Below are 26,562 nucleotides of genomic sequence, written 5' to 3' on the forward strand. Positions count from 1 at the left end.
ATTGTATAAATTACAACGTATTTTGGTGATCTTGCAAAATGATCGTAATCCCGAAAATCGTAAACATATTTTCTTATCTTCAAAGGGGCAAGAAGGGTTCCATTAACAGGCCAATAAATAAAATTACAGTTAATTTTAAAAAGAATAAAAAATAGGGGTAATTTTTCTCTCATAATAACAGTAAACAGATTCATAACAGATCATAACAATGTCAATTTCAAGAAAGCAGACAACAGTTAATTAGTCAATAACAGTACAGCATCAATGATCTTGAATATATGCCACTTTTAACTAAAATATAAAGGCACAGAACCAGGACATAGGAGCACAGAACCAGGACCGTTTTTCTTATCACCAGCACATCGTCAGGACAATTCCGTTTAACGAACTTGCACGACTTTTGCAATATAATATTGTTGTAATATACTTTGCATGGTACTTATGACGCATCAGAGAAAAATTAAGCAACAAAACAGTCGTTTTATTGCCGTTCTGATACAATGTAAACAAACTCACCAGCACAGAATCAGGACCCACCAGCACCCGTCAGGACCGAATCACCAGCACAGTACGTTCTCTCGCAGGACAACCATACCCACCGTGGAGTCAGGTAGTCCTTTAATATATGCCTTCGCATTTCATTTTTTTTTTTACCATTTTCATGCTAATATTTACCATTTTTTTAATGCGATTATTAAAATTATTAACGAAAAAAGGAAAAAATTGTCACAGATAAAGTCCTTTTACCAACTTGTGAAAACCTAATCAACATTGTATATATTCTATTTTTTTTGTTGATAACTGTTTTTTTCCCGAATAAACAAAAATGTCTGAACCAAATTAACGTGTATGTATTATTATAGATCTGTTTACAAATTATGTCTGTATTACCGTGTACTAATATGATTGTTTACATGGTTTCCATTTCGTATATTTATAAGATTACACTGCTTGAATGAAATGTTTGAAATATTGTAAAAAAATGTCAATTTTCTAGAAGAATTTTATACATTTCAAATTATATTTCAAAATGGTAAGTAATGTGTTCGTCCATATTTATTTGGCTATTATTTTATCAGTATTTTTGTGAGTTTATTGTCTATATCTCTAGTTTAATAGGGGAGAGTTGAGCGATCACAAACACATTCTTAATGTGCATGTCCTAAATCAGGTGCCTGTAGTTCAGTGGTTGTAGTTAAAATTGGTTCATGCGTGTTGACTCATATTCGATATTTGTTAATTGTTTTTGTTATATATCATACTGCCGTTATTTTTTCGGATTGAATCGTTTCCCTTTTTTCATGTTAGGTCCTTTAATAGCCGACTATATGGTATGGATTTTTATCATTGTTGAAGGCCATACGGTTGCCTATAATTCATTATATCGTCTTCATTTGAACTCCAATGGATAGTTGTCGCATTGGCACTCATACCACATTTCCTTATTTCTATATTATATACCTTACTGTAAGATTCGAGGTTTTCCTGAAAATGCATGAACTATTTGTCACTGGACGTTGAAATAAGCGTCAAACAATCAATCAATTTTAATTTGTGTTAAATCAGGAGAAAACCATTTGACATTATTTTTGATTGGGACGGGATAGAGGATTTTGAATAGGAATATCATGGTTGGCCAGGTAAGAGCTGAAAATAGGCATGCTTAAGGACATATTAAAATTAATAATAAATCCGCAAAACATCCAGCATGCTCCCTCCCCTTGACCATAATAACAAATAGTCGTTCCCTAACTGTCGTTGTCCATATTTATCTTCCCTACAGGAATGTTCTGAGGCTTTATCTTCCATACAGGAATGTTCTGAGGCTTTATCTTCCCTACGGGAATGTTCTGAGGCTTTGTCTTCCCTACAGGAATGTTCTGAGGCTTTGTCTTCCCTACAGGAATGTTCTTATGCTTTGTCTTCCCTACAGGAATGTTCTGAGACTTTGTCGTCCCTACAGGAATGTTCTGAGGCTTTGTCTTCCCTACAGGAATGTTCTGAGTCTTTATCTTCCCTACAGGAATGTTCTGAGTCTTTGTGTTCCCTACAGGAATGTTCTTAGGCTTTATGTTCCCTACAGGAATGTTCTGAGGCTTTGTGTTCCCTACAGGAATGTTCTGAGGCTTTGTCTTCCCTACAGGAATGTTCTGAGGCTTTGTGTTCCTTACAGGAATGTTCTGAGGCTTTGTCTTCCCTACGGGAATGTTCTGAGGCTTTGTCTTCCCTACAGGAATGTACTGAGGCTTTGTCTTCCGTACATGAATGTTCTTAGGCTTTGTCTTCCCTACAGGAATGTGCTTATGCTTTGTCTTCCCTACAGGAATGTTCTGAGGCTTTGTCGTCCCTACATGAATGTTCTGAGGCTTTGTCTTCCCTACAGGAATGTTCTGAGTCTTTATCTTCCCTACAGGAATGTTCTGAGGCTGCAATACTAAACGACGCCATGTTTGTGATGTGCCCCTGCGTATAAATCACATTTTTAAAAAGAAGAGGTAGATCCTCCCAGTGCAAAATAAAAAACCAACCAGAAATGGACCTCACCTTGCTCACTACCAAAGAACAAAAAAAACACGCACCTGGTCTCAAATGGAAAGTTGTCAACAATAAAAGTCAGACCAGATCTTTTTATTTTTTTTATATTGAATGGCTTAACATATATATGTATATATTACTTGCAATTAATTAGTTTATGTTTCTACCTATTCTATCATTTGCAGAGAGAATCATTTTCGACACATTTGCAAACTTTTCACAGATAAAAAAAATCTAGTTTGTTTTGAAGTGGAGTTCTTCTATATGCTTATTTCAGCCAAGGCACTGGGAAATTGCTTCAATCCTTTGTCTTATGCAATGACATGCCAATTTATCGTAGATCTAAGAATAACATTAGCACAACAGCACACAGACAACCATACAGAAAAGGCAACAGCAATGCAGTCAATGACCACGTGGTGTGTAGTGCCAACAAACTTTTTTGTACGAAGCTTCGACCAAGGTCAAGTTTCACAAAAGAGGGGCTAAAGATACGAAAATAGACTGACAACGCCATGGCTAAAAAATAAAAAGACAACCAGACAAATAATGATACACAAGACACAACATAGAAAACTAAGACTAGACTAAGCAACACGAACCCTACCAAAAAAAATGTGGGTGATCTCAGGTGCTCCGAAAGGGTAAGCAGATCCTGCTCCACACGTGGCACCTGTCGTGTTGCTCATTTTATTTCAAACCCGGTAAACCGTTCACTTTTATTTTTTCATTTATTCGTGGTCTCTCACTGAAAAATACCGTTAATAATGACTTTAGGGTTCTTCCTCTTAAAAAATGAACAATGCAGAACATAGAATTAAACGAACAACTTGGGTATCAGGAGTGTACCCTCTGAAAATTGAGCTTTTTATTGATGAGTGTTATGGTATATATACATAATTTTATTCTTAATTAATGCAAAGGGACGACGATTCGATTTTCAGGGTGTTTTTTATTCTAATGAAATATTCATTTTTTTTTTGTTTTGTTAGTACGTATTATTAATTATTTGCGGTTAATGCATGGCTTTGTCATTGTTCGCTCGTTCATTGAAGCTATAAATGTGACAAGTGTGAAGTTTCAAATATTTAGGTCTCGTGCATTAGAGAAGAAATCTTGATTGTAGAAATATACACTGTACAATGTTATATATAAAACAAAGGTCATGTAAACCTTTTTTGGACTCTTTTCGTGGGAAGTTTATCTTCTAACGAGCATCGTATAAAGAATTGGTTATTGTCAGCCATTTAGTTTTGATTTACAAAATCAATCTATAAGTTACTGATGTTAAATGAATCATTTTTACTAATTATTATACAGTTGCTTCTTATGCTTTTTGGACTTTCCTTTTTATGCTATATGTTTTTGATTTTGGTTTTGTAATCTATAGCAACTTTGAAATATTCTTGTTATTTTACATCGGAAATTTCTTTATTGTGCAGTATTTGCAGCAATCTAGAAATATTTTCCAAAAATAAAAAAAAACACGAATATTGTACTGTGCTGTTTGGAAGTCAATCACTCCGAAAAATCTGATACCGTCATTACACATTCTAATGCAACAACATTTGTAACGTTCATTTTGATTGGATAACATCACTTATTTACATGGCATCAATTGATAATTGGTGCTATGGGACGTACGCGCAAGCGCAGACTGCATATGAAAGATTTAAAAAAACATGTTTTAACTTTATTTTCTGTCGGTTTCATTAGAATGGAGATAACGATATTGTATGTTAAGTTCCGACGGCATCAATTGGGGATTTGATGGTCGCAAATACCCGTTTACTGTCTCCGCTAACGCGTCGCCAGTAAACTTAATTTGCGACCATCAAATCCCTAATTGATGCCGTCGGAGCTTAAAATACAGTACAGTTATCTCCTAATTTAACATTTAAAAAATAACTGTTAAAGCCGAAACATCAAATTAAAGTATTAATGCCAATAGAAGGGTACCGCAATAGAATGCCATGTTTTTTTACTAATTTTTGCCTTTACAGATAATACGTACATTTTAGGCAAATGATTTTGTTGGTGGTTGTCACGATTGTAATTCACCACATTATGCAGGAGATGCAGTTGATCTGAAAAAGGATATGCTCCGAATAAGTGAATTCTGGGTAGTATGCCAGAAAATGGGCGGATGCATGGTTCTTTGATCAGGGAGACAGTCTTCATTGTGATTTGAGGGCAAATAAGGGTATCATATGATTTTCAATTTGTTTTTCTTGTTTTTAATGCTTTGCCATTTCCAGTAGTATTATATAATATCTCAGAAAGATTTACTGAAAATTTGTTCACATTTTTATGGGTACTATAGACTTAAACTTAATTAATTGAGTTAACAACCGGTATCGTTTTGATTCACGTGCTGGTATTTTATTTCTTTCTTTCCGAAGCCTTTGAATTTTGAACAAATATGAATACGCCTTTGATTTTTGAACAACTGCACATGTCTGGTCTTTAACAAAACCTTTTGGTACTCTATTTAGTCATTGCTGCAGTGCATTATTTGACAAAGTTGTTCCTTCTATTTTTTTTCTCTTACGGTGCAATAAAATACTGAAAAGGACACAGAAGTTCGACTCACAGAATGTTCTTTCTAAATGTGTCTATCAAATATAGTTCCAGACCAATCCTAATACGTTTAACATGCGAGAAAGCATGTAATGAATGCGTAATACACGAAAATCAACAAATACAGCAATATACAAGAAATCAAATGTCATCAATTACTTAAGCGGTAATTGAGGGAAAACATGTCACGAAACTCATTTTTTTGTAAACACTTGATTAAATTTTCGACAACAAAACATTGCATCAATAACTACAAATTAATTCAGAGCTATCTTTAACTGAATAAAGAAATAAAGAAATATTCATCTTGTCAACACTCATTCAATATCCGGAATCAATTTGGGAAGCACCTGTCAAGCCTCGGTTCCATTGTCTGGGAGAGAGTAATGACCAACGAGAAATGTACGTCTTCATTTCTTTGCATGAAATGAAATTGGACAAGAATAACAAGATAAAAATATTTTTTTTCTAATTGATGGACCTTTAATTTACACTAAAGAATAGTAATTAAGAATCTAATTTAAGATTTGATTTAACTTAATATGGTGATTATTTGATACCTCTGGCGTCTAAAATTGGCATGAATAATTTATTTACGACCTACACATATTACAGATAAGAAAATGCGCCAAAGTTCATTAAATTAAAAAAAAATCGAGGTAGAATTACTCAGTTCTTCAAGCCTTTCTCAATAAGAAACTTTAAGGAACATATAAATGAAGAAATATAGTCTACGTTCGTAACTGGCATACGCATTGCACGTACTGATTCAAAGAGCAGCAAAATGAATTATATTGCATTTGTGTGTTCTGTATTTTCCTTTTATACAATAACTTTTGCCGAACATTTTAAATATGAAACAATTCTTAGTAAGGACAAATCGCTCAATCTTCAATGGAATGTGAATTATGCCGACGAACTGGTGAAATTTCGGATACAAGGAAGACTGCGACCAAACGAATGGTTAGCGTTCGGGTTTTCTGATTATGGTGAATGTGAGAATGCTGATTTAGTTTTGTTTTGGAAGGACTTATTTGGTAATAAAATGTTCAAAGTAAGTTCATCCTTTAGATAGTATGAATGATTTATTCACAAACGATTGATAAATTGAAAATCAGATGGAAAAGAATATATGCCCAGTATTTAGTTTCGAGATGGTTTACGTATGAACTCATTTCGAAAGTTTGGTAATGTATTTAAGAATTGAATAATTATTTTTGTATTATTATAGGGTGTAAAAGAGTTGACCGAGGCAGATTTAATATGGAAGCGCGTCATACTAAAAAGATGTGCACGATCCTATGAAGCATTCAATTCTTACTATTACATAAATATGCACCAACCATTAAATTAAGAGTTACATAAACTAAAGCTTTCTCTTGGTTTCTTAAACAATGTTTTGACTTTGTCACGGTACACGTACAGTCATGAGTAGATGTTGAATTTTACACGGAAATGAAATATATTGAACTGTCTCGGCCAATTAAAATTAAAGAATCGTGTGAAAATTGTATGATTGTTAAATACAAAACTGTAAGTAGTGGGTTTTGAAGGTCAACTTGGACTCCATTAATTTATAAATCAAAATTGTATGTTTAGTTAATTTTGTAATTTTTTAGGACGTCCATACAGACAATAGAGGAAATATACACATTGACCAAAACCAAAACTACGTGCGGACTCTTACTGAAAAGTTGAAATATAACAGGTTTACGCTAGAATTCATAAGAAAGTTTGATACATGTGATGAGGACGATTACAAACTAGACGTAAGTTTAATGGGTAGTGGAAGAGTTAAAATAAAACGCGGGTTATCTCACGAACGTTCGATATACAACTTATTCCCACTCTATGGTAAAACATATGAAAACAATGATAAGCGATGGAAACTAGTTTAAGTCTAGTGCAGCTGTTTTCTTATACATTTTTATTTTGAAACATTTTTGACCACCTCGCTTACGCCTCAAGGGTGGGGAATGGGATATGTTGGGTGGTGGTGATGGTCTCTGTTCGTACGTCCGTCCGCGAAGCACATCAATACTCTAGAGACCGTTTGAGAGAAAGCTTGTCACTTTTTGAACGAAACTCTTTATCAGAAAGCTCTCGTACTTGGTATGATTGTTTGTTCACATATACAATAGTTGACCAGATAAGACTGTCAATATGATATGATCATTATTTCACTATAGTGCAAGAATGACATTTTTTAATGTAACTCCTCTGAGACTCTTTGACAGATTGCGATTTTGTATAATTGACCGTCATCCGGTGTACCGTCGTTATTATTCCGCAATACATGTAAAGAAACGTGTCTTTCGACTTATTTCGACTGTTGTACAATTCGCAGTATCACCTTGTATCACTTTGTTCAGTCTTGAATAACAAGAACAAATACAAAAGCTCACGATTCACTTTAATAAGTATTCAATGTTCCGGTTTTACAATTCTATATTTAACATATAATTTAATTCTCATTTAGTTTCATCACATAAAAAAATAGAATGTATTCAAATATTCGAAAATCTGATTAACAATTTGTATGTTTCAACAGAATGGAACGACACACATTATATTTTTCACTGGTTACGGATATCCAAAACATATCAACACTTTACAATATAAGAAAGGCTTACAGAGAGTTCAAATTTTGAAACCAGACATTCCAGATGTGAAAATACCAAAAGACACAACATTCATTGACGTCACGAACCAAGAGGTATGAAGCTAATGAATAAGAGTAAAGTTTGCAATGTATTCCTACTTTCCTCGTAACGCCAGAGACTCAATGGTCTGCCACAATTAAGTTCAATGAACTGTTTATAGGCGAAATCACAATTTTATTTTGCAACTTTACATGGCACTTACACATTTTGGTATCTAATAATTGGAACTGTTTTATGTCCTGGAAAAGTATCAAATAAAAATTCTAGAATTATAATGTATAGAATTGTTTAGAATGCACGTAACACCGGCTCCGTTTTTCCCCCAATTTTTAACAGTTTGACTACTTAATCTGCAGAAATTCTTTCTTAATAAAATTGAGAATGGAAATGGGGAATGTGCCAAAGAGACAACAACCCGACCATAGAAAAAAACAACAGCAGAAGGTCACCAACAGGTCGTCAATGTAGCAAGAAATTCCCGCACCCGGAGGGGTCCTTCAACTGGCCCCTACACAAATATATACTAGTTCAGTGATAATGAACGTCATACTAATTTCCAAATTGTACACAAGAAGCTAAAATTAAAATAATACAAGACTAACTATAAGGCCAGAGGCTCCTGACTTGGGACAGGCGCAAAAATGCGGCGGGGTTAAACATGTTTGTGAGATCTCAACCCTCCCCCTATACCTCTAGCCAATGTAGAAAAGTAAACGCATAACAATACGAACATTAAAATTCAGTTCAAGAGAAGTCCGAGTCTGATGTCAGAAGACAATTTTCAGGATTGTTCAAAATGTTGATGAAACAGAAATCAATCTAGGCATGTAAATAGCATACGAGAATTTCTGAAAAACGACGGACTTAAATAATTTAAATTTTAAAATACCAGGTAGTTACAAATGTGTAAAAATGGTCAAGTTCCTGTCTCAATATTTTTTAACAGATAACAGTTCCATCAACTGATACCACTTACTGGTGGTATCTAACTAAGTTACCAGATTTCAAACGGAAATATCATATCATCAAGGTAACATTAGAATAAGAAAACAAATATGAAGTATATTTGAATTAAACCAAGAAAACAAAAATGTTTCTACTTACCTTCTTATATTTTGTATTTAAAAATAAAATTGAGAATGGAAATTAAGAATGTGTCAAAGAGACAACAACCCGAACAAAGTGCAGAAAATAGCCTTATGTGACCAATGGGTGTTCAACACAGCGAGAAAATCCCACACCGGAGTCGGGCTTCAGCTGGCCTCAAAACAAAAATTTTTACTAGTTCAGTTAAAATAGACTTTTTTTACTGAGAAGAAGAAATAACACGCACATTACAATGTACGGCTATTTATTCTAAAAGTTTTCTATGTAATAACTAAGTTGTAACTCCGTATCCATGATTTGATCATTTGAAATCATTATCAGTTGTGAAAATATTACAAGACTTAATAGTATTATATAGAAATATTTTTCCTATGTGTTCTCGTAGTATGAAGGAATCATCGAGAAAGGCCACGAACATCTTGTTCACCACATGGAACTATTTCATTGTGAAGCCAGACCAGACGAAGTTGTTCCATCCTATAATGGTCCTGGCTTGGCGGAGGGAAAACCACCAGGGCTGTCAATCTGTCGTAAAGTCATTGGCGCATGGGCAATGGGTGCATCAGTAAGTATAGATACTAGTACGCAAAGGTCGCGATCAATTCCAAAATAAAAAAACATTAATGGCGATAAAGATTTAAACTAACAATAATTTAACGAACCTATTCAAATTGACGAAGCGAAAGAATAATTTTATACAATAAGATGGAAGTGAAATGTGTCTTATGTGTCTTATTATCCGATTCAGTTTGATAATTTTGAAATTACTGGTTTTTTTTTCTTAATCTTTTTCTCTTCCGACCTGTCCACTCTTTATCCTATGTTCCCTTTTTACATTCTATCAACCTAAATGCAGGCTGTGTTGCATATTTTGGACTCGCTTAAAAAATTAGAAAAGTAATTTACATTGAATCCATAATTACTCAATATATTTGAATACAAATAATTAATTAGATAATAAGAACTAGGTAAGACAAGAACCATCATGACGATGCAATATAAATAGCTAAATATGCCAAATCAAAGAACTTCACTTGTCTTATATAATTTAAATTCATCTTTTTTTCCATATGCGTCATACAAACATACTCTTTACACCTAGTAAAATCCTTTAATTCTTTTTCTCATAAAAATATTCAGGTGTTTGCACATTTGAATTGTATAATTCCTTACATCTGGGTATCAGAAAAGCAACATTTATTCAGCACCCGTAACTTGTGACTTTAATAATATATTACAGTCAGTAACATTACCAGAGGAAACTGGAACGCCAGTAGGCGGAGATGGTTGGTCTAGATTTGTGCTGCTAGAGGTACATTATAATAATCCACAGCTGAGCAAAGGTAATTATAACAAGACTACTCACATCGCTAGACTAAGTACTATACTAAATATAAAAAAAGAAGATGAGGTATGAGTGCCAATGATACGACTCTTCACAAGAGACCAAATGACACAAAAATTAACAATTATAGGTCACTGTACCGTCTTCAATAGTGAGCAAAGCCCATACCGCCAGTCAGCTATTGAAGTTAAGACAAGCATAGAATAAGTTCCTCTGTTATGATTAAGAACAGACTTGTCCTCATCCATTTAGTTAGCCCAATCGCCAAGGTTTAGGTCATATGTCAAATAGTCAGTCGATCATTATTGAAGAGAACGAAGATGGTTGCATGCAGACACATGCATTGCTAATAGCTACAAAATGATGCAGTTTTGATTAGATTTTGTTATAAATGAGAAACTAGGTTATTCATGCATGTAATGATGTATGACATGAGATATACTACAAGTAATTGTTTTGGAAAGATTTTCTAAAAAGACCATCATTATTGTCCCTTCTATTAAAGAAAATATTCTAAAAGATATATAATTTCCCAAAAATATGCATATAAAGTTGAGAATGGAAATGTGGAATGTGTCAAAGAGACGTCAACTCGACCATAGAGAAGACAACAGCAGAAGGTCACCAACAGGTCTTCAATGCAGCGAGAAATTTCCGCACTCGGAGGCGTCCTTCAGCTGCCCCCTAAACAAATATATATACTAGTTCAGTGATAATGAACGCCATACTAAACTCCAAATTGTACACAAGAAGCTAAAATTAAAAATAATACAAGACTAACAAAGGCCAGAGGCTCCTGACTTGGGACAGGCGCAAAAATGCGGCGGGGTTAAACATGTTTATGAGATCTCACCCCCTATACCTCTAGCCAATGCAGAAAAGTAAACGCATAACAATACGCACATTAAAATTCAGTTCAAGAGAAGTCTGAGTCTGATGTCAGAAGATGTAACCAAAGAAAATAAACAAAATGACAATAATACATAAATAACATCAGACTACTAGCAGTTAACTGACATGCCAGCTCCAGACTTCAATTAAACTGATTGAAAGATTATGTCTTCATCATATGAATATCAGGCACAATCCTTCCCGTGAGGGGTTTAGTATCATACCATCATAACATATATGAGAAGAACATAACCTGTGTCATGCCAAAAACTGGTTTTTAAATAAATGTGTTTAGTTCCGATACAAAGACCCTATAAGTGAATCAATATAAACGCCAAAATATGCAATCTTTAATGACCTGACAACAGTATCGTAACTATATCCCTTCTTAATAAGTCTATTTAAAGGTTTTGTTAGCTTCTGAGGTGAATACTGACATTTTTGTGCTTTACAAAGAATATTTCCATAAAATATCGGATGTGAAATACCTGAACGTATAAGAAGTCTGCATGTTGAGCTATATTTACGAATGATTTCCTTATACCGATGATAAAATTTAGTAAATGTTTCGACTAGTTTGTAATATCGAAAACCCTGGTGTAATAATTTTCAGTAACATAAATTTATCTCGTTAAAATCTAAAACATTAATGTTACATACACGAGCGAATCGTACAAGTTGAGATATATAAACACCGTAAGATGGTGACAAGGGAACGTCACCATCTAAAAATGGATAATTAACGATAGTAAATGATATAGAATGAAATTCAAACAGTGTGGCTGTGGCCATTGATTGACACATTAAATTCATCCATTGACTGGGACAATTTACGTGAACGTTTGTCTGTAACGACCAACCTACGATAGACATTTAAACTGTGGGGTCACCAAGGTTTCGTTACGCCTTTAATTATAAAATAATTCGAAAAATTAATCAGGAATAACCTTTATGTTTTGATTTATATAATTGATATAAATCAAAACATCGTGTTATTTCTGATTAATTTTTTCGAATTACTTTATTAAGGTGTTGAGCACCTTTGGTGACCCCATAGTGTAAGTGTCTTTAAAAAGTACACAGTGAGCAATGGTCGTTACATACAAACGTTCACCTAAATTGTCCCAGTCAATGGATGAATTTAATGTGTCAATCAATGGCCACAGCCACACTGTTTTGAATTTCATTCTATATCTATAATACTAAAATAACGAGGTCCAATTTGTCAGCCGTCATAGGGTAAAAACGACAAATCAAAGAATTCAACTTTATATATAGCTAATATAGGACAATGGTGTAGATTAAAAGTTACACCACTCCAGACCCTTTTGTTTTCCACATAACTAATATTGCCAATAATTAACAAGTTCCGGGTCGAATCCGATACCGATACCAATAGTATATTCACCTGTTACCTATTATCTTATCTGTACGTTCCGCATCTGACAGGCGCACCACCAAAGTTTAACGGTGTATTTAGGATTTTGCTACATACACGGGTCATAATCTTGTAGTATTTTAATCAGTAAGACTTTCTAAGATAACAATACGAATACTAAAAATCTGGACTTAAATAAGGCGTATAGGTACAGTTTTCAATTTGTTAGCGGGCATGACGTAAAACAGCGAATCAAATAATTCAACTTATTTATAACTAATATATGACACTGCTGTTGATTAAAAAATACTCCATTCCAGGACCTTTTGTTTTCCTAATAATTAATATTACCAATACTTGATATGTTCAAGGTCGACGGGTTCACACAGAAAGAGTTTGAAAGCAGAGAAAACTGTGTATCTTATAATCGGCATGACTTTATCAGATGCCAATACTAAAATAAGGCTTACGCATACTTATATACTTTAATTCAACCACGGACCCGCGATATCACGGGTGTGTTCTAGTATATATATATGTTTAAAAGTCCAAGAACGTAACTTTAACACGCTTATAAGTGATAATGAAAATATATTCTACGTAGATTCACGAAATATTTAGTTGTACAAACTAGCTACAACAGGAACGTTCAGCTATCCAGATAAAATCGGATGCTGCTATAATGGAACTTTTACAGCTTTTTAGAATGCAGAATTGTTCACTGAATTCAAAGTAGTCATTCGTCACTGTTCTGTCTTGAACAACTCATTATCTAGATCATAATCAATTTATGAAGATCACCCCAAAGGAACCAAATTAAAATTGACATAGTCGTTTTTACCATCATCAGCAGTTATTGTCTGTATACATCATCCGGTTTATTAGATATGAACGTAGTATATAGATGACAGTTAACATATCTTAAATCCAAGAGGCACTGGCTTCAAAGACTTCGTAGTTTAGGAGCATTCTTAAACAAATCGAATAGTGACGGTGTAATTTCAATGTTTACAGAGATATTATATATTGCAAAACGACACTGACCCCTCGAGAGAAGTCACTGTGATAAAAATATAACTTTTTTTTCAGAAAAAAATGTATTTGGTATGTTGCCATGACCTCAGATACATTCCAGTAGCTACAATTCATTAATTAGTACATTCCAAATGCTCTATGAAAATATGTTGCAAACAGTTTTATACTGCTATAACGCAAATATTTCAACTAGAGTTTTAGCATGTAATATGTTTATCCTGTTTGCATCATTTTTATTTTATCCTAATATACTATAACTTTTTACAGGTATAGAAGATTCATCTGGCATCCGTTTGTATGTTACAAGTAAACTAAGAAAATTTGATTCCGGGATAATGGAGCTGGGGTTGGAATATACAAACAAAATGGCGATTCCTCCAAACCAGAACTTGTTTTCTCTGACAGGATACTGTATTCCTGATTGCACACGAACCGTGAGAATCATGTATTAAATTATTTAATAAGCAACACCCCCCTTTTTTTTAAACAAATCAGCCTAGATCTAGTAACATATCCACTTTTGATTTAGGTAAAAACTAGAAATAAAAAAAATTGGTTTCACAAATGTGATTAATGTTAATTGCGTTGCAACAAAACTATCATTAGATATTTCATCTGGGATAAAAAAAAAATAAAAAAAGGATAGAAAAGCACATTTGTTGAATACTTAAAAGTTGTTTGCATATTTGTAATGAAAGAACAGATATAAGTTCCTGTCACGTTTTGCCTCTCTATCGAATTTTTTTTTAAATTTTACAGGCGATACCAAGAACAGGCATACACATATATGCTTCTCAATTGCACACGCATATGACGGGGAAACGTGTATATACAAAGCATGTCAGGAATGGCAAAGAATTACCAGAACTGAATAGAGACAATCATTATAGTCCACATTTTCAAGAGATAAGAAGACTTCAAGAACCAGTCGATGTTTTACCAGTAGGTGTAATCATATTAGATGATAAAGTAATAAAACTACAATCAATAAAAAAAGAAAAGAATATTTCATGTTTGCTTTATGTACGAATGTCACTGACAGCTATAATAATTTTAAAAGCACATCGTTCATCTTACTTAAGAATATGAGAAATGATAGCAATTAAATGACTGTAATGTATTTGAACCAAAGCTGCAAATACTTTGCAGATTAGAAGACTGAAGTAATTTCAGTTGTCTGTTTTGTCTAAACCGGTTTTGTTCATTTTGTATTTCTCCAAGCATATAGCCTGTGATTGTCTTAAAACAAAAAGATTGATGGATGTGTTATACCGATTTGATGCATACGAGGTGCGTTTCTTTCTTAGCCAGAGAAATGTATCATGTTCATACATAAACGCTTCATAAAAATTTAAACTATAAGAAACGTAAAAAGTATCTTAAAGTTATGAAGTTCGAAAACTGTTTAAAAAATTAAAAAAACAATTGTTGTCAATCATATATACTAAAAATAATTTACTACTTTGTCTTGTAGGGAGACAGTCTTATAACTACATGTGAAGATAGTACACTTGATAGAGAGAACATTACATTAGTAAGCAATCGTTTTAAATGTAAAATATGGTAAAAATCAATCAGCATTACAATTAAAATAAAATAAGAAGTACTTTTTTTGGAATAAATGTTTGAAATATCAGTTTAATGAACTTACACTTCAGTTTTAATGACACTAGTCTGAAATTTACTGACATTTCAATTAGATGACAAATACATTGCGGTATAAGATTAATAAAACTATACTTCAATTCAATTCAAAGTTTTATTGCCATATAAACTATACAGTTTGTGACATATAACAACAACAAAAACAAATAAAGACAATAACTAAGTAACTCAATATATATACACAAATTCAGGTAAATATTAAAGGGTCCCCTGTCCTCAGTTCCATTGACTTTTTTATAAAGGATCCTAGTTTATTCACTTGTGTTGGTTTTGATGGGTTAAGTATATATATAACTTGGTCATTGTCAGTGAGATTAGCAAATGAATTACTTTCTCTGTTAATGCAATTAAAATATGTTAATCTATAATATTTGAATTATGAGAACAATTTATTAAGAAATGCTTCTCATCATCTAGTACTTTGCATTTTTTGCAAAGTCTCTCTTCGCGAGGAATTTTAAAATGCCTTCCTTTTTCAATTAATAATGAATGGTCACTGATTCTAAGTTTTGTAATTAATTTTCTAAATTCAAAGTTTGGGTTAGAGAGGTAAGGTTTGATCAATAGATTTGGCTCAAGTCCTTTATAAAAATTTAATTTACTTTTATCATCAATAGATTTCAACTTATCCATCAACAGGTTGTTGTAATATGAGTTTATTTGGGGTTTAATATAGCTTTTAATATTTTTTAATTGTTTTAAATTATTACAGGTTTTTAGTCTATCTATATCAATGTTAGATTCAGTAAGAATATCTTTTGCAAAAGTGAACCATGAATAGAAGCCACTAGAATCCAAAGTTTTAGTTAATTGAAAAGATTCATGTAATAAGGGATTCAAATTTGAGGTGAAAAGCCTTGCTAAATACATAATAGTTTGGGTTTTTATATGACATTCAATAGGCAGTCTTCCTAATTCGTTCCTTGTAACAAAATTTGAGGCACTCTTGTTATATTAGTGCCAAGGGTAAACTTGCAATAACTAAGATGCAAGTTTTCTATTGGAGTCTTGTCAATAAAATTAAATGGGTCCACAATTTTTCCAGAAACCAAAGCTCTTTTTTTAGCTTCGAAATATGTTATATATGAGTCCAAATATGTTATCTCAGAATTATAAGTTAATATAGTTCTCACTAAGGTGACACTCTGATAGGAAGGCTGCCAAGAGAATTAGTATATGTTTTAATAGAAAACAAAACCTTTTTTGCCTTTTTTGTTAATTCAGCTGTACTATGACTGAGATTACCATTTGATTTAATTAGCAGACCCAAGTAAGGATATTCCATAACATTCTCTATTTTTTTGTTTTTATATACAAGTATAGATGTTTCAGGCTTTTGCTTTGTTGTTGAAAAGACCATACTTTTTGTTTTATTTATGTTTAGAGAAAGCTGCCAGTTTTCACAAAACATGGAAACTTTATTTAGACTATTTTGGAGACCCTCCTTAGATTCTGATAGTAAAAGCAGATCATCAGCAAACAGGAGGGAGCCTAGTTTACTATTTATGAGCTCCAATGGACTTGAGTTGTCATCTTCCAAACCTTTAGTGATATCATTTATAAAAATATTGAACAAAGTAGGGCTTAATGAGTCCCCTAGTTTCACACCTGATGTCAAAATAGTCAGAAATGAGATCTTTATATTTTAAAGAGGATTTTGTATTTAAATATTGTTGTTTTATTACCCTGTAAAAAGACTTTCCTACTCCCATTTTGCATAATTTATATAGAAGGGCTGTCCTCCATACAGAGTCAAATGCCTTTCTTAAGTCAATGAAGCATGCATATATTTTTTTGTTATTTTTGTGTATATATTTATTAATTAAAGATTTTAATATGAAAATACTGTCAGCAGTTCTGTGGTTTTCTCTGAAGCCAAACTGACAGTTATTCAGCTGTTTATCCACAACTGTGATTAGTCTATTATTGAGTACAGCATTGAATATTTTAGGAAGATTACTGATTAAAGATATACCTCTGTAATTATTGGTATCAGATTTGTCTCCCTTCTTATGAAGTGCTATTATATATGAGTCCTTCCATGATTTTGGGTATATACCCGTTTTTAGAATTAAATTGAATATTTTAACAATTGACTTAATTATTACTTGATTTGAGGTTTTAATTATTTCATTTATAATTCTATCTGGTCCAGCAGACTTTTGAAGTTTTAGTCCTCTGATTACCTTATTTACTTCTGAACAAGATATTGGAGCATCTGTTTCAGCTTTGAAATCTATATTATTTTCTAATAGCTTTAATTGTGATTCAATGTCTATCATAAAAGCATTATTTATAGATGAAGGTTTACCTTGATCTTGAAAATGTTTTATTAAAACTTCTTCATCTTTTAATACCTCTGGTATTTCATCTTTTTCTGTTTTATTCTTAAGAGATTTAAAATTTTTTCCAATATTCCTTTGGATTTTGATTGATATAATCACGTAAACAATTATAAAGTTTTTGTTTATATTCATACTTTTTCTGTTTAACCATTTTCTTTAAGTTTTTTTTTAACTCAAAAAACTTTTGCTTTAAACTATTATTATTTGGATTATTCCTTATTTTGTTTCCTATTTTATTTATTTGACGCTTGGTTTCATATATAACATTGTCTGATACTGATAGTACGAGAACACAGTAATTAAACTTTGATTTAACACTTTTATACATAACACTTTGAAAAAAATGGGACAGGAATTAAATATAACAGGTAAATAAGTGATTTGGTTGTTGAAAAAGGTGAAAAATGAGTATGGCTTAATCGGTCAAATTAAACTTATAACCCCTCAATATGAAGTTGTCCCTATATGTTTTGTTCATAATGACAATTACCTCGGGCCATGCAGTAGGATGACACCCCCTTCCCTGAAGCGCGTTTTAGCAATACTAGAACAGCTTTCCGAAGAGAAAAATGATGAATGCAGCGTAAGTTTTTTGGGGTGTATATTACTAACATTTATGTTCAGTGATCGACAGTCAAGTATCGTTCCCTTTTATTGACATAACTGTGTGTGTTCTGTGAATTTCTATTACCTGGATACCTTAAATAGATATAATTATACTTGATATCTAATAAAAATTGATGTTAAAAAATATATGTAATTTTAAGACTATGCCTCATGGTATTCAACGCTAGTAATGAATATTAGTCTGAAGCGGTCATTTCGATTTAAACAGACCTAAAACACTGAACAGAATATTGTAAAGTCATTTTCAGTGTTTAGTCAATTTCAGACCTAACGACTGCAGTCAATTCCATACTGTTTATTGAGATTATTCGCTTGCAGTTAAATACATATGTTCAGTCTATGTTCAAACTGTTCAGTAGTTGATATTCACCTGTAAAGATCAACATCATACTGAATTGTCTGAAAAGCTACCGAACATTACTGAATTGACCGCAAGCGAGTTGCATTTACGGCAGTCAATTAATACAAGAAATACTGAAAGACTGAACACGAAATAACCACTTATTCATGATGTTATTAGGTCTGATCAGATGATGTTTATATAATAAAGATTGCTTCAGACAAAATATGTTTACTATTTCAAGCAAGCAATAGAAGTTTAAAAAGTCTAAAATGCTGTGTGGATACATGTCATATCTGTTGACCTATTCTTAGTCAGTTTTAAAACCCTAAAGGCACGTCGATGAACGTATTAATAATAAACTAATACATTAATAAAAGAATGACGATGGGCCAACTGTATCCATTGACAAACAATACGGAGAAACACATGCATTTGTTTTACAATGAGAATATGCATGCTTAAATTAAAGTCTAACAAGTTGTTTTAATAGTTTGGTCACATTAAAAAAAATATGTAACAGAAATATCACAAAATAGTCAAAGAACCAATATAAATATAACTTAGCTCGATACGTTTTGTATTTTAGGGTGGCTTTTCCATTAAAGAAGAAATGTGTGTAAACTACATTCACTACTACCCAGCAGTTGATTTGGAAGTCTGCAAGAGTTCTGTCGATTCGGACGCCCTTCGGGCATTCTTTAGATTCATGAATAAGTGAGATATATAATATCATAGTTAGTTCTCGTACACCATTGTAACCCTGGTATCTGATGAGTATATCTAAAATCATGGGTTAATGTCACTGCTTGGTGGAAGGTTTCCTACCCGAAAGTACAAGCAGCCAAATAGTCAGAATTTCTGTGTTGATCTGGTCATTATTATGAAATGACTGTTAAAAAAGAAATTGATACAACAGATATTTTTTCTCTAAGAATAGGTTACCTAAGCTGTGTTTGGCAAAAACGTTTGAAAATTTTGGTCCTCGTTGCTCTTCAACTTCGAATTCGTACACTATATTGCCTTTTTAACTTTGTGTTTTCGAGCGTTTCTGACGAGTTTTTATAGACGAAAGACGTGACGTATACAATTATAATCCTGTTTCTATAATGAGTTGTACAATACCACAATAACAAGTCAATAACAGACAACATTGAATCTTTGTGGCATCTATAAGAGTAAGTTGAAAATATTGTTGATTTTTTCTTCAAAATAACATAAAAAATCAAATTTCCATTTTAAGACGTTACAAAGATAACACCTCATCGACGAAAAGCGTTGCAGAAAACTACCAGTCCATTAGATGGTCTTATCTAGCAAGTCAGATGTTGAGCAATTTTTACGATATCGCACCATTATCGATGCAATGTAATCGATCAGATGGAACCAGATTCCCAGTGAGTACCTGTCAATTACATCTTTTACATTTTGTTTGTTTTAACTTGAATGTGCAGTTTCTTATAATTTTATAAACCATGTCTCTTCTCTATCAAATATAAAAAAGAAGGTGTGGTATGATTGCCAATGAGACAACTATCCACAAAAGACCAAAATGACACAGACATTAACAACTATAGGGCACCGTACGGTCTTCAACAATGATCAAAAAGCCCATACCATACTTCTCTATCAAAGTTTATTCAAACCTCATTCAAGTTATCAAGGAAATGTGTTTAAAGAAAGGAAATTGTTTACAGCAAACTAATCAGTGGCATACAGATAGTTAGTAAATCTGATATTTTTAGAAACTGAGTGATGGTGAAATATTAAAAAAAACAAGTGTTCTGTTAAATGGTTCTAAAAAAAGGAGACATTAGCTATCAAATTCATGTTCGCCGATTCAACTCAAATTCTCAAATTTGATTTATTACATACTTAGTCGTATATACAAATTATAAAAATTTGACTAAAATAAACAATTTACAATACACGGGCTGAAAAATACGGGACAGCATTTCGTGAGTAGTTTAGTCTAGACGCCATCTAATAAATTCTCGAGGTGACAAACAAAGTCCACTGACAGTCATCCAATATAAATATTATTATAGATATATATAGATAGCGAACTCGTGCAATTGTTTTTTTCTATGTCTGATTGATTTAAAATAATAGGTTAAAATATATGTAAATAATCAGTTCTTGTGGATAGAATCAGTCAATCAAATGGGTTATACTGGTTTCACTTTCAATGTCGATATTCCTTTCCTTTAAACACCAAACACGCATAATTCACGGGAACCCTTCTCTAGGTAACGAGTAAATTGAGTAAATTTAAGGTCACTTGAATACAGATTGAATGATATCGAATTATTCAGTTTCAAGTGAATTACTCATCAGCAATATTTCTCTGCCTATTTTGATATATTTTTTTGATATTAAACATTTTATTAACAATCACCTGTTACATCAACCCTCAGTTGCCCAGGGTAGCAACTAAGGGGGCCCCAATTTTTACAGTCTCATTTGTCGGGGAAAAAGCAAATGAGAAAAAAAACCCTCCCACTATGAATTATTAACATCAACCTTTATAAATATTATCTATCCTTGTACAAATGTACATGTACCTGCAATCATTATCGATCTATATATCTTTACCTCTCACCATATACAATTTTTTGAATAAAGTATGTTTTTATCTTTATTTATTTCTCACAAAGGCTACCTGTATTTATTAGGCAGTTTCAATTTTATCGTACATCAAGTCTTTTTGGCAATTTTAATTCAAACTGACTGCTAAAAGCGAATAATTATTTCACTATTTCATACTCATTTATGATTGAAAACAAAAAACAAACTATTTTATTTTCTTGTTATATCTGGTAGTTAATGTCACCTAAAGGCCGATGAAATTGTTATCCAAAATTACAGTCAAAACGTTCATACAACTTAAAATGCAAAGTAGCAAAAAAAATTGTAATACACAAAAAAAGATTGGAAACACAAATTAGCGAGGTTACCCTAATATGAAAAATTTCCACTCACTTCCTAAATTTTAACTGTCACTTTGTCTAAATACACATAGTAAATATAATTATGTGTAAGTGAAATTACATAATCCGGATATTGAATAAACCACATAAGATAAAAACAATACTTTATAAATACATGCGTCCGAAGCGCTTTTCTGGATTAATCTTCACCAGGAACGCTCAAAACCAAATATTTGAAACCAAAGGATAAGAATTGAAACAGTTAAAGAAAAAATGACAACAATTGTATACCGCTATTCAATAGCCATAAACCGATTTAGAGAAAACAAATCTGGTTTACAAATTCAACCAAGGGAAACACATCATGCATAACAGAACAACAGAAACACTGAACTGCAACACAAACAAAGCCAACATATATAGATTGAAACAGACTTTTTGATAACAACTTATGGAGCTTTATGATGAACAAGAACTTAAAATAATAGCCAAAGTCCATCTCAGATCAACGTTGCCTGATGGAGTTGTAACCTTAGTTTCTTAGTAATCATAAAGTATATAATCGAAACTCAGGAAAGGTTTTCAATTTAAATTATGCCGGTACCTAAGCACTGACTACTGAGCGGATAATAACCTTGGAGACTGATAAGTGTAGAAATGTCGGTTGACAAAGTTAAGATTTTGTTTTGCAGGGCAACTGGAATAATAAAGACATTCCAAGGATAACACTACCAATCACAACCCACAGTGGCAGTTGTTAATCATTCTACATAGTCAAATACCTTATGTTTTACATACTCAATGTAATAAATGACTATACACGTATCACTTGTATGTAAAGGCCAATTCGAACATTTTTACAACTTACTATTGGTTTGCCTTTTATATAAGGGAGACCTGTAGCTTCTTTACAAAAAAGAAAAATCTCAAAAATACCGAACTCCGAGGAAGTTTCAAAACGGAAAGTCCGTAATTAAATGGCAAAACCGAAAGCTAAAAAAAAAGTAAAATCACAAAAATACTGAACTTAGAGGAAAATCAATTCGGAAAGTCCATAATCACATGGCAAAATCAAATAACAAAACGCATCAAAAACGAATGGACAAGAACTGTCATATTCCTGACTTGGTACAGGCATTTTCAAACGTAGAAAATGGTGGATTGAACCTGGTTCTATAGCGCTAACCCTCTCACTTTATTTCTTTAATGACAGTCTCATCAATTTCCGATATATTTACATTGATGCGTTAAATAAACAGACACAATAAATAAAATAGTCAAAATATGGGTACATCAGTCAACATCGTATAACAGTTGTAAAAGGAACAATTTAACAGAACACAAAAACATCTACTATCTACGAACACATTCATTGATTTGAAGGTCTGACGTCAGAAAATTTTATACGTCACATAAATTTGTGTACAAACAATTTTAAAATTTACATAGGAATGTTAGCATACAGGGTTAAAAAATCAAAAGTATGTAAGAATAAATTTCAGAAATAGACCGAGATTTAAACTAGTCCAAAAGTTATATATAGAATTTATAAGAATCCAAAAATAGTTAATTCCACTACGTGACTGAATGATTTTGACGTTTGTGGTTCAACGTATATTGTAACTCATAATAGAAATATATCATAATGACATATAATAGAACAATATCATACTGACGGGATCTTTAAAAGTACAGAGTCACGTTATAAGAACAAAAGAAATACAAAAAGTCGCATATACAAAACAAACCACCAAAAAATGAAAGCCAATGCAAACACATTGACGAGATGTATAAGTACCGAGCCACGTGAAACGGATATCACATAAAACCATTCAACAGTAAAAGTAATATTAATAATAGAACACAGACAAATGAAAGAACTATAAAACACGTTGTTAAGATGATAAACAACATCAGTACGCAGAATCTATACATCAAGACCATCGTGTATTATTTGAGAAGTTGATACGGAATATTTATCAACAAGGTCTTGGTACCTTCCGATGAACTTTTTTTAGAAAAAGAACGAGACGTTCTTTGACATACCCCTGGTTAATCAACTTTCTACTCAGACACTGATGACGTTTTACAAAGTTTGTTTATCAAATGTCTCATTCATTATTAACTGATAAGTGAAGTAAATGTTGGCAATTATAACCTTGATGATACCCACGTCAAACCCATCAGAATAATAACTAAAAGGTTAAAATTAAAGTTTTGTATATTAAATAAAATCGTACTGTTTTAACAGAAAAGTTGCATATTTGTACATAAATTTACCTTTTATGACCTCCCCTTGGCGTTCAGTATAAATATTACTAAGTCACATATTAAAACTTAGTATGTGCGACCTTATCCGATATGCTACTAAATCGTTTTCTGAAACGTTTGAGTCGCTCTTCAAGTTGCATAAATTTCAAAACTATAAGATCTGGAGGCAAGAAACTCCATTATATAACATAGTTGTTAACCTACTCAAACTCAGACTTTGAAATACATACATGAAATACATATATCTCAACTTGTAAGAATTGCTCGTGTATGTAACAACGTACTAGATTTTAGCGAGAGAAGTTGTGTATTACTGAAAAATTATCACACCAGGACATAAACACAAATTATTTACTAAATTTTATCATCAATACAATAACATCATTCGTAAATATGATTCAACATGCAGACATCTTATACGTTCAAGTATTTCACATCCAATTTTTTCTGGTAATATTCTATACAAAGCACAAAAATATCGGCATTCACGTCAAAAGCTAACAAAACCTTTAAAAAGACTTATTAAGAAGGGATATAGTTACGATACTGTTGTCAGGTCATTAAAGATTGCATATTATGGCTTTAACATTGATATACTTATAGGGTCTTTGCATCGGAAATAAACACATTCATTCTCAAACCAGTTGTTAGCATGATACAGGTTATGTTCTTCTCATATATTTTATGATGGTATAGTACTAAACCCCTAACGGGAAGGATTGAACTACTTGATATTCATATGTTGAATACATAATCTTTCAATCAGTTTAATTCAGGTTTGGAGCTGGCATGTCAGTAACTGCTAGTAGTCCTTTGGTAATTTATGCACCATTGTCATTTTGTTTATTTTAAATTGTTACATATTCTGACATCGAACTCGGACTTCTTTTGAACTGAGTTTTACTGAGCGTATTGTTGTGTGTTTGTTTATTCTACATTGGCTACAGGTATAGGGGGAGGGTTGATATCTAAAAAAAAAAAATGTTTAACCCCGCCACATTTTTGCGTCTGTCCCAAACAGGAGCCTCTTGCCTTTTTAAGTCTTGAATGATTTTTAATTTTTGTTCTTCTGTATATTTCGGAGTTTAGTTTGACGTCCATTATCACTGAACTAGTATACATTTTTGATAAGGAGCCAGCTGAAGCAACCATTTATGCAGTGGTATTTATATTTTTGGATTCGAAAAAAAATTTGACCACAAGGATAACTGTGGTACTAAAAAAAATAGTACCTAGAACTACCTACAATCCGTTGAGGATATATAAATGAGGAGTATTATTCTGTCGTTCTTGGGACAGTAACTCTGATGGCTCATGTATATTGAACTCCTAATGTTTTGTACATTATAAAATAATTGCAATAACTTTTCGGAAGGCTCGTATGTTATTGTAGCCTGAATATATTTTTTTCGATTTCACTCTCACGCCAGACCTTTTCGGTACCTCCTTTTCAATTTATTGTTGTTTTCTCTCGTCTTGATTTTGCAATGCATAAATAAAGGCAACAGTAGTATACCGCTGTTCGAAAATCATAAATCGATTGAGAGAAAATTACAAACTAAAACTGAGGTAAAAACATCAATTATACGAGGAAAACAACGAAACACCAGAAACACTGAAGTGCAACAAAAACCAAAACGACAATGAAACACAGACATAAACTATAAGATAACAACTGTCATTTTCCTGACTTGGTACAGGACATTTTAAGAAAAAATGGTGGGTTGAATCTGGTTTGCGGCTAGCCAAACCTCGTGCTTTTTTGACAAAGTCAAATATAATACTAAAATGACTACATTACAAATAAATTCAAGAAATTTAAGACAGAGAAATACACAAATAAACATTACAATAGGACATTTCGACATGCTAATACCGTATAGCGGGTTATTTTCACGGGTGAAAAATTTCGCGATTTTCATTGAAAAGGTATACGAAATATTTTGCGGTTATTATTTTGGCGGATTTAAAATATTTATCAAATCCTTTGCATGTACATTTTTATATAAATTGGCGGAATTTACTTTGGCGATTTTGTTCTATCTGCGAAAATAAGCGAAAATTTACACCCCGCAAAAATAACCCGCTATACGGTAGCTTGCATTAAGCTTGCATTTAGCAATCAACAGTATTTAATTGTCTTTTCATTTTCAGGTAAACATTTCCCAACATTCATTCCGAACGTATTTCACACAACATACTAAATTGATATACTGTTAGATGGGTTCTTGTATTGAATAAGCTTAATTGTCATTCATTTTGAAAGCAACAACATTCAACCAATCTGTCGTTATTATAGGAGTAAATTTAGTTAATCTGTTTATTTTTATGAGTTTTGATATTGCAGGATGAATTTGTAGGTAATTAAATTGACCTGGCATAGAAGATTCCTCATGACCTTTCTTATATTTATAATCCTGTATTGTACTTTTTTGTATAGATTAATACATCGTAGATTAATTACTAGGTTGTTTTCAGAAATGAATCTTCCACGGCCGACACTCGGGTAACCGAGAGATTGGTCGGTTAATCTATATTGAGTATGCGGCTATATGGGCGATTTGTCTGTCAATCGGGTTGGCTATACGTCTGTTAAGAGTAAAACGCGCAATTTAATGCTAAACTCTATCAAATATACAGATTTTTGGCATATTATAAGAATCAAATCAAAAAAAGAAAAGTGTCTGACAAAATGATATCTATCATAGAACAATTTCCACCTTTAAAAACATTTCATAGTCTGCGCAGTTTTCAGTAAAAGTAAAAGGCGTCGCGCAAGTATGTAGTATCTATGATTACACGCATAGCAATTTTTTTTAATAAAAGGCGAAACAAACAATTTTAGATATC

General features: G+C 32.5%; 1 protein-coding gene across 1 annotated transcript; it reads left to right on the forward strand.

Annotated features, from left to right (window-relative positions):
- The first annotated feature begins 5,784 nt into the window (after positions 1-5,784).
- LOC143061968 (dopamine beta-hydroxylase-like) lies at positions 5,785-22,249 on the forward strand. The gene is made up of 12 exons (XM_076233825.1): positions 5,785-6,169; positions 6,735-6,884; positions 7,667-7,831; positions 8,725-8,808; positions 9,271-9,450; positions 10,126-10,228; positions 13,802-13,968; positions 14,294-14,476; positions 15,009-15,068; positions 19,101-19,228; positions 19,755-19,908; positions 22,134-22,249. The coding sequence occupies exons 1-12, from the start codon at positions 5,900-5,902 to the stop codon at positions 22,200-22,202; spliced, it is 1,713 nt and encodes a 570-aa protein (XP_076089940.1). The 5' UTR covers positions 5,785-5,899; the 3' UTR covers positions 22,203-22,249.
- The last annotated feature ends 4,313 nt before the right edge of the window (positions 22,250-26,562 follow it).

This window comes from Mytilus galloprovincialis, chromosome 2 (genome assembly GCF_965363235.1).
Source record: "Mytilus galloprovincialis chromosome 2, xbMytGall1.hap1.1, whole genome shotgun sequence".
In the NCBI taxonomy this organism is placed as follows: Eukaryota; Metazoa; Mollusca; class Bivalvia; order Mytilida; family Mytilidae; genus Mytilus; species Mytilus galloprovincialis.

Excerpts from the sequence above, each read along its gene's own strand:
- LOC143061968 (XM_076233825.1), top strand. The coding sequence starts at position 5,900 with ATGAATTATATTGCATTTGTGTGTTCTGTATTTTCCTTTTATACAATA. Across the intron at positions 6,885-7,666 it reads AGGACGATTACAAACTAGAC|AATGGAACGACACACATTAT; the intron begins GTAAGTTTAATG and ends ATGTTTCAACAG. Across the intron at positions 7,832-8,724 it reads TTGACGTCACGAACCAAGAG|ATAACAGTTCCATCAACTGA; the intron begins GTATGAAGCTAA and ends ATTTTTTAACAG.